Consider the following 11,861-nt stretch of genomic DNA (forward strand, 5'->3'; position numbering starts at 1 on the left):
AACCAACTGCTTTTAAATATATTGTATAGAGTTGTTCAATGTAAACAGAGGGTTTGAATTCATGATCTTTGTTTATTTATTAAATCATCTCAGCGAAGCACTGCGGAACGACTTAAGGATTTAATGATGAAACTAGGACGTATTGCATGTGTTAAATCCAGCCAAAAGATACACGATTTCAAAATATAGAAATGGTTTAAATGCCCAGGTGCCACCTCTAGTGCTAATGTAAAGTGACAGTCGACTTCACAAACAGTCCGTTGTAACGCCGAGAGCCCCAAACCCTCTCTTCTCTGACTGGGGAAGCTCATGTGCATATGTGAATAATAAGCAAACATCACGCCGGGTCTGCGTTGCCTTTTGTCGGGACACATTCCTCGCTGGTCTTGCTGCAGCCTTGTCATACCAAACAGCATGTAAGAATGCGACCCATATGGTCTCCCTCTTCAAGAGGGCCTGATTGAGCTGTATGGAAGTCATAGCCCACCCACTGAATACAAATAAGGAGAACCATATGTGGGGGATGAATTAGGTAAACTGCACAACATTTTTATTAGCTACAATTTCACTTGCCTTGTGCATGGACTGCAAGGTGACACTTTGAAAATAAACGTTGAGCCTCAGAAAGAAAAATTCCTCCAAGGGTAAATCCGTGAAACATAGAATGACTAAACCAAATGAACCATAACTGTTATGTTTTGTACTTGTATTAGAGTGACCAAAATGTAATACAAATAAGCATCATGTCAGTCATCTTACTGCAGGTACAGTCTGCATTAGAGCCGACTGTACCTCCAATTGAGCAAAATAATGACAGTCGACATCGCAAATATAACACTTAACTAAAAGTGTGCCTTTACAGTACCTGGCATTATGACTGTGAGCAAATGTTTCACAGTTTATCCATGTGTTTGTGTAAAATCCAACTTTTCTTCCATGGACTACCGACATTTGATTTTTATTCAATTACAATTACACATTTAGAACACATGTTTACAAAATGATTAGCCACTCAAAATACTATAAATTAATCATTATGGGAAGTGTTCTTCAAGGCTGAGAGGCCTGAAAGAGCTTTGAGTGCCATTGAAAAATACACTGTTGAAAATAAGAAGTGGAGTTTTTATTTTTGGTTGCCCGTACATAATTAAGTAAAACATGCTTTTTCCTTTCAATATTTATTAACTCTTTGTATTGCATGCTTTGCGTTCACATACTTAGAAAACGTAGAAACTTGGAATTATCTTGAGTTACTTCAAATAAATACTATTTGATATACATGACTGAGGCATCATTCTTCTAAAAGTGGGCTTTAATCATTATTGGATAAAGACTACAAAATACTGCGCCCTCTGTGATGTGATCTGTGAGGACATCTCTAAGAAGCCTCCAGCACAAACTCCACAGTCGGTGGTCCGACAAGATGGGGGCGGCTTGTTACTTAATCCTTTTGTTTTTTAGTATTTGTCAACATATTTCCTGCATGTGATGGTTTAGATTAGATTTTTTTTTTAAAGAACCTGAATCATCAAGCATTAGCGAGAAAGTTTCGGCCTGCTAAAAGCTTCAGCATGAACTCTCTAACTTACCACATTTACTGAACAAAAGAACATGTTCTTCACAGCCGCTCGTGTGGACGTGTTTTCTCAATCAGCCTATGAGAATAAACACATTTGTGGTGGAATTTATTTTTTAATATCAGCACTGGAAACACATCCTGATATTCTGTGTTTATGTAAAGCCGACAGTATGTGACATATACTATAAGCCTGAGAGCATGATTAATGAATTATTCACAAGAATCCTTTCACATAAACTGTGATGGGTTGTGACCTTTTTCCAGCATGTTTCAGAAGTGGAAGTGCTGATCTAATGAATGTCAAGGCACCTCTGACTCACTGGAGCCTGTTTTTTGACCACGGGGGTCTCGATGGAGAAGGGGCCACTACATTTATCTGCCCTGAGTATGGCAATTGTTACGCTTTCCTTTCATGTGGTCAGGAGGTCGCTGTCAAGAGGACTGTGTAGTTTTGGAGAACTTAAATAGGAGCTCATTCATAGCAGCTCCTGCGAAACAGAAAAAGAAGAAATATAGCTATATTGGAAAGAATCCATAATATTAAACAGTAGATGGGATTGTGAAGTGCGAGGAGTAATCATGCCAGGCAACAGGCCGCAGGAATGCAAATCACCCCTCAAGCCAAGAGTTAAGTTAGCAGGTGGCCTCTTCTATTCACTGAATGTCAACACTTCTTTTAGATGGAGCCCACATAACATCTGGGCAGGCCAGCCACTGCTTTTAATTAAGTGAAATACAGTCACTCAATGTTCTGCCATGTCAGAGAAAAAAAATGTTTTAGAAGTGGGAGGGTGGGGGGGAGAAAAAGTGCAACAGTACATATCCTGTGTTCAGGTAAGGTCAACACAGTTGTGTAAATAATTATTAATCCTTAACCTAATCCCTCGATTTCCAAGACCATTGAAAATCCCCATGTAGCCAGAGGGCTTCTCTGGAAATAGCTTGTTTGCTCGCAAATTTCTGGAAATTCTGCTTATCCTTAATGAGGAGGGAATGCGGCAACACTCGCTCATTTTAGTTTATGGTCACCACTTTGTTACCGGGGTGAATCTTAGCTCTGAGCAGATGGCAACATCCAAAATATGATACAGAATGCAGGCCGTACAAATTATGTGATGGATGGTATCTTTTCCCATAATCAGGAAAGGATTACTTACAAAATGATATACCTCCCTCTGCTTCCAGCCTCATGATAATCACCCTTTTCGGGCTGTCTAGGTCACAGCACTGCTCTCACCGTACCAGCAGCAATACCACTACTCAAGAGCATGTCGACAGGCCTCGTGGGTGGACCCCTAGTTTATATCGTTCTTGTCAAACATGTATAAATCTGAGACGGTAGTCTGGCAACAGTGTGTAAAACATCCGCAGAACTCCAAACAGAAATACAAAAAGACAACTTGAATTTCAAAAGGCCGGAGGACTTGCAGCTGGAGCAAGAAAAAGCCCCAAGATTAAATGCATATAGTTGTGGGTGATATATGGAGCAAGAAAAGCTAGGAGGTCAAGTGAAGGCAAAGCAAAAGATGAGTTTTCAAGTGGTACATTTATTAAAATACACAGCACTCTACATGAAGATATACTTTCCCCAAACATAAAATAGAATTAGTGTGGCGCAAAGACATTTGCAGCTTGCCAACAGAGGAATGAGAAAAACAGTGTTTATGGAAGAGATTTACATAACCATTGTTTAAAAAAATGACATAATTTGTAAAGCATTCATAAGTGAACACTCAACTGAGTGTTTCATTCCAGACTGACATAATCACCGTCTGTGAACACACTCTTATGAAAAACAAAAAAAGCTGGCGTGGAAAAGGCGAAACTGTATCAGTGCTGAAAGACAGTGGTGGCTTGAAAATAGCTTTGGGCAGTTTGGTTCACATTAGAGAATACTCACTCTCTTTTCTTCCCAGTCATCCAATTGGAGTTACAATATTTCAACAGCCTGTTGAAGTTGTGATGTTGGTGCTAATGATGTCATCTTGTGGGCTCTGTTGTTTGTTAAATTAACTTTAATTCTGTATTTGTTATAACTGTGGGTCCATCATGAAACTCAGAGACACATTAACATCGAAGAAAAGCACCAGTTACTGACATCCATGTATAATTCTAGCTCAGTGAGTATTTATAGCATAAAAGCATTGTAAAAAGGGAAAAACAGGGGGAGGCGACCTTATGCATCATGATGACTCCAGTGAATAGTTAACTAGTTATCATAAAGACGTAACTAAGCGGGAGTATATGCCAATGGACACAAAAGGTAACTGACGTAAAATAAAATCAACATTTTGTCCTAATCATTTAAATATCACAATATTCAGTGCTATTGTAGAAAAAAATAAAATAAATTAGGTAATACAACTTTATATACATAATACTGTACATCACATCACACCTGCAATAGATGTGTTTTCCAGCGATTCCCATACCAGATCACATAAATTAAAAAATGTAAATTAGCTAGGCCATTAATGGCAACCACAAGACCTAACTACCATATTTCTGTATTTCTTGAGGATAACGTTCGAGCTGTCATCAAAGTAAAGCACTGATATTGCGTTGAGCTTGGTCGGGGCACAGCATGGCTTTGGCACGTTGTCAGGAAACATTAAATGGACCTATAAATGAAAACATGAAGTAGGTTTAAAAAAGGTGCAACAGCAGTGAGCTTCAAATGAATTATAACTGCTGAGAACATTATGGTAGCTTATAACGTGATTTTTATTGCTTTACGCATATGCAATGCACTCTAAAGAATACTTACCAGCGTTTGCACAATTGCATGATTTGTTGCATTCATGTGTGCGTTGAGTGGAAAAGAGCATTCACCGTCACAGTAAAAAGCAGCGTAGCCCTCGGGTGCGATGATCCAATCCTTGACAAAAAAAGACACACTTTCTTTATTTAGGATACTTTATAATCTCAATCAAAAGACATTGTCCATTGTGTTACTGTCATTTGTTAATGTTATAAATGTTTTGTGATGTGAAATACTTTTGTCTTACCTGCCAGCCCAAATCTCGAAAACTGACGTAAAGTTCATGCTTCTTGCAAGCTTGCTTCTGCTCACTTGTGTTGTAATCTGATAAAAGGAATACAAATAAAAGGATATTATTGATGAACAAAAAGTTGATTGTTTTATTTCTTAACTGTAGGAAGCTTAGCGCAACAGTGGCATTGAACATATACAGTATAAAACTGCTGAGCAAACTAGAAATATATATATATGCAGTCCATAAATACAGACTTTTGAAGTACACAATATCATCCTACAGTTGTGTTACATTTTTGGGATAAATTTGAAATAAAATAGGAGGTTTTTTTCCTACATCAGTGTGCAGTATGGCCAGTAACTGTAAAGATGGCCTCCTGCTAGAAATTAAGTTGGCCAGTATTTTGACAGTCTGATGGGAAGATGGCCAGGTCGTTAGCGAGGCAAAAGTATGTCATTAAAATCAAATCAAGAGATCAAATGTGTGTAGGATAAAAAGCATTGTAGTAAACTATCGTAGCATCTTAACTACATCATAAAAGTGCACATACCTCCAGTTTTTGGTGCCCTAGATGATTCTTGTTGATTAGTAGATTTATTGCGATTGTGGTTTTTTTTTTTTCCGCCAGCAGCACGAACAGAGCGAAGCAACACCCCACTGGCCTTGAAGAAAGCAACCAGGAAAGGCTGTTTGGACTGGGGCCCATTCCTCCCAATGATTCCAGCAGACTTTATGTTGATACTTCGACCTTTAACAAACAGAAGGTAAATATAAAGTTCAATACAAAACCAAAGGAAACAGGATTTTGCATCATTTTTATGACTGCTTTCAAGGTTAGTCTAGTATCCTGACAAATACTTGATCCAGCAATTGCTCTGTTTTTTGCAATTTTTTTGTGATAAATATAAAATAATCCACAGAGTCAAATATATAAGTCCTGTTTGTTCGAAAGTCAATGCAGACTTGTCTATTACCTTTAAACTCTCTGAGCTTACTGACCTTTTCTATAACCCGAAAGTTACAAGTAAAACAAATTGATAGAAAGAAAAACTGAACTTCACTTGCCATCTCCAGTCTCCACACAGAGCTGTAGGCCTAAGTTCTGCTGGGGGTTCATCACCCAGTGGTTACTGGTGGTCGTGATGTCGAACACTAACCAGCCTCCATCAGATGCCTGGACCGTTTTGGAGTCGAGCAAGAACGTCTCTGCATCGCTGAAGGTAAGAGAAAACAATGAGACGAACATCTGCGTTAAATAAGCCGCAGTAAAATTGATGCACACTCAAACAACCAGTACACACATGCAAGCAGCAACTGCTATAATACAGCAAAACGACAGGCGGTATGTCTTCTAATCATTTCAAAATATATATGGTGTGGGTATGTTGGATTTCAAGATTGTTACTCCTGCGTTTCGGAGAGGTTCCAGTAAAATGAATGTGGTCACTTTACCGCTGCATTTTAAACAAATAATAAAAACCTCAGCGCCTGCTACAGTCTAGAACAAATAAAAACCTAAGCACCTCAATGTTGCGTAGCTTTAATGGCACACAAAAAGGAAATCTTATGATCCTGTTGGGGGCATAATAACTGGGTCCAAGAGGTTATCAAGTAGACTGGAACCAATAAACGAGGTATCGCTGACTGATGACAACTGGATGCTTCAGCCCAAACTCTGAAGCAGAGGCCAAAAATCAGAGTGTTTTTTATTACAGTTTTATTGTAGTGATCTTTGTTGTTTTGGAACCAACATTCTTCTTCTAAAAATGCCTTCATTATTAAAAACTTGTGACTTGGTGCGTAAAAGTCATTTGGTCCTGTTTGTGTGCCTTTGTACTGGAGCTCAAAATACAGCAGTGTGGCTATTGTTGAAGACACAGTGACCTGTAACACACTGCAAAGCTGTGTGGTTTAACGTTTGCCAACATTTTAGCTATTTGACGGGCAAAATATTTCAGGATTTATGAATTATGTATATCTGGCCTTGGATATTTTTTAACACGAGGCATCAATCAACCCGAAGTTGAAAAAGCCCCACTTCGCAATTTGCACTGGGTTCCTTTCAAGTGGCAGATTGGATCAGGCAGCGCCTGTTTCGTTTTTGTGGTTGCATGGAGCTCTTCGAAGAATAGTTCAGGAATTATTCATATGTTATTATTCATATGTTTATTACAGGTGTCATAAAACCTCAAACCTCATGTTGAATTCCGCATGAGGTGAGTCGTTATGATTGACAAAAGGGTGAACTTCCTCCTTACGTACTGTATTTAGCTCATATCCTGTGATAATTTAGTTTGTGTAGGTAAGAATTCACAATTCCCATAGCCATATCCAAGAGGAAAATGCTTATCCTGCCCCTTCATCTGTGATTGCTGGATGTACTGTTCCATGTAAATGAAAACCAGGAATAGAAGTAACTCCTTTTTTTTTTAGACAAGTCTGTCTCCTGCAAATTATGTTCACGTGCCACTTTTCTCCATTAGCAATTTATGTTCAGTTAGCAAAGTTCAGTTGCAGTGCGGAGCGTAGTTTGACGTTGATATAGTGGAGTTAACGGAGGTCAGGGTGGTGCGTAGTTGTCTGACTTTAAAGGTACCCTGTGGAGCTTTTGACCACTAGTACTGTAGATATATGAAGCAATGTGTTTTTTAGAGGTCCTCGTTTTGCTCCGTTCATGTGCTCAAGGACCCTGGTTTCACCGATCGACAGTGGCAATAAAGTACCAAAACATTCTCCAATGTTCCAACAACGACAGTAAATAAAAGTATTTGCAAGCAAACATGGATGTAAAGTTTGTAGGTTTCAAACTCTAACAAAAACCGTCTCTGCAAATGTTTTCAAGGCAAGGAAACACATTCATTAGACCTCAAATTTATAGAAATAACCGACTTAAAAACCATTGGCAGTGATACGTTTGTGTTGGAAGAAAAAAATAAGCTAATAGTGCTCATAAAATATGATTTCATTGTGGAGTTCTAAGTTGAGGAAATACTTACGCAAAGTGGTTGTTTCAAATTCACATGCTTCATTATTGCTTCTAAGATTTCTTGCACTGGGAAATAGTTGTTCTTCTTGGTGAACACTAACTCAAACACACGATTCCCCATTAAAGCGTTTGTGAAAACTTAGACTGAGCAGTTTTTCCCTTTAAGATGGCAGAGTCCATTGACTTGGACCTTTTCAAAGCCCAGGAGGCCCATATCTCCCCTTCAATCACCCACACACATTTTTGGCAAGCAAATGTGGGCCCACTTTTAAGTACACCCTTGTGTATTCAGCTATGTCATGGCTTAAACTTCCGGAATATTGTTAAGACAGGCAGGTGGTGGGCATAACAGTGACCACAGACCCTTCCCCCCTATTGTGGGCCCTCATGGTTTCATCTGGGACCCAGCCAGCTTGGCAGGCAACACAAGACGAGTGATAACTGATGGACCTTCCAACCTTCATAAGTGGCCAACTTACTAATGGACTTCTCTTTATCCGAGAACTATATTTGTAAGGTAGACATGGTGCGAATGAAGGAAAACAGAGTCGGAGATAAAAGGGCGTTCTGAGCGACTGGAAACTTTTAACTATGCAAGGCACTAGCTGTTGAACCATTTGCCTTTTTAGCTGTGAAATAAGATAACTGCATGGGGTGAAACTCCTCATTGGGCCCCTTTCAGAGTGCTGCTGGATTAATTAGAAAGCAGCATTTGAATGTTTTCCCTGTTAGAGGATAGAGCTAATTTAATTATATATTGTTGGCAGTTTCATCTGTAATTATGCATCGTTTTTGTAAGCTGGTCATATGTTTTGTATGTAAAATCTCAAAACATTTAATTCTGTAAGAAATACAGTACCTGTCTTGAAAATTGGTGTAGTAAAGTAGCAGAAAAGGGAAATATACAAAAAGCAAGTACACCTCAAAATTGTACTTAAGTACAATACTTGAGTAAATCTACGTAGTTACAATCCATCACTGCTTTTAATGTTTGGTTTTGAGTGATCAGGTCCTTACTTGTTTTGATATTCCTTGATGACCTGATAGATGGAAACCTTCAGAGTAGCATTGTCGTAGCGGGCATGACTGCGGTCCTTATAGATCCGAAACTCTGCGGCAGTCACCGCCTCTCCTTCCGGGATCTGAGTCAGATCAAAACGGAATTCCTTGTAGTGTCTTCGTTGGTGAGAAAAATCTTTGTCTTTCTCCACTGGGAAAGAAAATATTTTACGGTGAATTTCATTTTTACTGGCAGCAAAGCTCACACCGATCAAAAAATATGACTTCAACTCCTGAACCGCTGTGTGCTCTAAAGAGAAAGTATGCCAGCATTAATTCACAGAAAAAGAGTAATTTATCACATCTTCTTTTACATTCCAGGTCCAATCCAAACATTTTGACTACCAACAAAAGCACTTTCCAGTTCATTAAATCAGTCAACTGAATACAGGTAGCAGTTCCCAGACAGGCCCTCTACTGTGTGCCTAACTGCATTCTCTGGCCATGATGAATGGGCTGTCAGTTAAGAAAAACAGGCTGATTTCAATTAAAGACACTTTCGTCCGCTCCTCATGTGAGACAAAAGACAGGATTCTTCAATGTCGTGTCAGCGTCTACTCTGACCTCATTCTGACCTCCTGTAAGTCGCATACAATGTGCTAGGAGTGTTTAATGGCCCTTAACCTGTAAAACTAAGTATCTCTAATATAATGAGGAACACAAGATGTCTTTTTGCTCTGTCATTTTGTTGAAAATGTTTAAAAATGTGTAACATATATGACTATTATATATTTTGCAGCATGGAAATAAATGTGCAGCTTGGATTTTTCAAGAAGCGGTATCTCTTTGTTTTAGCTCTAATAAAGCCCTTCAATACAATGACTTTAATAGTCAAAGATTCTCAGTGTATCAACAACATAAATATGCTAACAAAAGATACTTTGATGCCACTAACTGGCTCACACCCCTGCCCATAGCTAGCAGAATAGTGGCATGTGGCTGAGCTCTGGGGGTTTTCTGACACCCGTAGTGATATGATGCAGTGCATTTCCCTGATATTTTATCGAGAGAGGACGCCTGTGGTTACTTAGCACAAACAGGTCAGAGGTCAGGTTTGACTTTTACCCACTGAGCGTGTTCCATTAGATTAGCCACAGGCAGTAATCCGAAGCAGAGTTGCCACTGAGAGCATTTCAATTTAAAATTAAGATTGAATAATAATGACTTCACTCTCGAGCCATAAGCATTATTGATGTGTTGCATATTAATTGGATGCAGCTTGTGCTACCAGGACAGTATCCATATTCTGTTGACAAGATGAATACATTACTGTCTTATACAATCTCATGCATGTGTATTGTATGGATTTCTACAGACTTCTTAAAGTTCAAATGGTCCTGTAAGCATATTAAACTGCATAAAATGCCACATAGATGTTTCTAAAACAGTTGAGGTCAGTAGCTATATTTGAGTGTACTGTAATAAAGACAGAGCCCCATTGAACACTTCACTGACAGTCCCCAGAATGAGAGCAGAGCTTTCAAGGCTGACAGTGTACATGCCCTGCTATAGTGGTAAGTGGAAACAGATGGGCCCAGGCCAAGGTGAGGGATTATACTTCCAAGCAACTCTACACAAATTCACTTTTGCATGTTTTGCTCTATAATAAAGGAAATACCATTCTTAACACTACAATACCAACATTATCTGAAGATGATTTATGGAGATTTTTTTAAATCTTTCATTTGGGTTTCTGCAATGTATTTCATATTTTATATATTTAATTCTAATAACTTTTCATGTTAATTAAAGAACGATAAATGCTACAAATAACACAAATATGACGAGAGTAATGCTTTAACTCAGTCACAGAAACTCGTGAAATAAAGGCATCGGTCAATATCACTCCCCTTTTAACAACAGGAAATAATTTAGACCAATTTTCTCAAGGTCAGACAGTCATCTGATAAGGTGCTCTGAACTGCTGGGTTAAGGGTCGCTGCTACTGAACAAACACAATCATTATACAGATCAGCTGCTGTTTAATAGAAAGCAGCACAAATTGGCAAAAGGTCAAAATGTTGGGCCTAATTCTGTTAAATACTACATATTTCACAGAAGACTAAAGCAACTGCACTGATGACTGAATGTACATCTTGACATTTAGATGTAGACAATGGAGATAACAACAGATGATATGAGTGAGAGGAACTATACAACTCATTCATATTTATATAAAGTTATTTATAGGACAATATAGCTCAGGTTATTTCACCAGTTATTAGACCAATACTTATTTTTAAGAATTAAGATAGGCCTAACTCTTTGTCTTTTGAAATACGTGATGAAGGCTTTAGTGCTGCAGTATTGAAGTCCCTTGTCTACAGTGCATTGGACACATGTTGCACTTAATGTAAAACATATTATGGTTTTCATCACAGATAAAGGTTATTCAAGTAATTTCTACCTATCAACTCCCTTCACATTGGAGGGAATTAAGCTGAAGAAAAGTTGGAGATGGAGTTGTTTAATACTTTGAGGTTTCTCTAAACAATATCGAAACGTGGCCTTCATTGTAATTTCGATTAATATTGCTTCCCCGACTCCTGCTTCGAAATGATCCCCCTTAAGCCACTTACCTAAATTGACAAAACTCATAACCATGTCGGCATCATTGAGGAAGTTGGTGTCTTGCGCCGTGTTGAGCGCGGGGCTGTGGCCCAGCAGAGGAGCCGCTCGGTACGGCTGCGCCACACGAGAGTACCCGGCATGCTGGGGGCTGTAGTACGCTTTCCTGGCGTGCCCTTGAGCCTTGGCACTGACGCTCTTCGCGGCGCCCAGCTGTGGCATCCCCTCCTCCTCCTCCTCCACGGCCATGGCGTTGTACAGGTCGAGCATGAACAGCGGCGCGGAGGACGCCTGCTTCCCGGGAGAGAAGGGCCTCGGTCGGTGAGGCAAGCCCAGGATGGAGAGGATCTCTCTCTGGATCTCCCTGCGCTCGTGATTGCGCAACCTCCTGTAAATAAAACTGGAGTGCACATGGTTGTCACTTAAGCCGCAATGAGCGCAGGACAGAAAGCTCAAGCAGCTCCACGCAAGTCCAAGTGCAGCCCGGCTCAGAGGTGTCATCTTGACAAATAGTTCACTTTGGCACGTGAAGTTGAACTACATCGCACTCCGTGAGAAAAATAAAATAAGTTCTATCTCTGCCAATCAGGAATCATAGACTTCCCATATTAGACAGAGGCACCACAACTTTCACGGTGGTAATATAAGGAGGCTTTTTTTTTTTTTTTTTACC

General features: G+C 39.4%; 1 protein-coding gene across 2 annotated transcripts; it reads right to left on the reverse strand.

Annotated features, from left to right (window-relative positions):
• Positions 1-4,050: 4,050 nt before the first annotated feature.
• Positions 4,051-11,689, reverse strand: bmp5 (bone morphogenetic protein 5; the record flags this gene model as incomplete). 2 transcript variants are annotated; one of them, XM_079230166.1, is made up of 7 exons in its annotated part: positions 4,051-4,200; positions 4,347-4,457; positions 4,588-4,664; positions 5,126-5,323; positions 5,641-5,789; positions 8,579-8,771; positions 11,200-11,689. In XM_079230166.1, 7 exons carry the CDS (start codon positions 11,687-11,689, stop codon positions 4,051-4,053), a joined length of 1,368 nt encoding a protein of 455 aa, XP_079086292.1. The 2 variants fall into 2 exon arrangements, with proteins under 2 accessions (XP_079086292.1, XP_079086291.1); XM_079230165.1 differs by having other exon boundaries at positions 4,588-4,672; positions 5,107-5,323.
• Between the last annotated feature and the right edge of the window lie 172 nt (positions 11,690-11,861).

The sequence above is a fragment of the Taurulus bubalis genome, assembly GCF_910589615.1.
Source record: "Taurulus bubalis genome assembly, chromosome: 14".
NCBI classification, from domain to species: Eukaryota; Metazoa; Chordata; class Actinopteri; order Perciformes; family Cottidae; genus Taurulus; species Taurulus bubalis.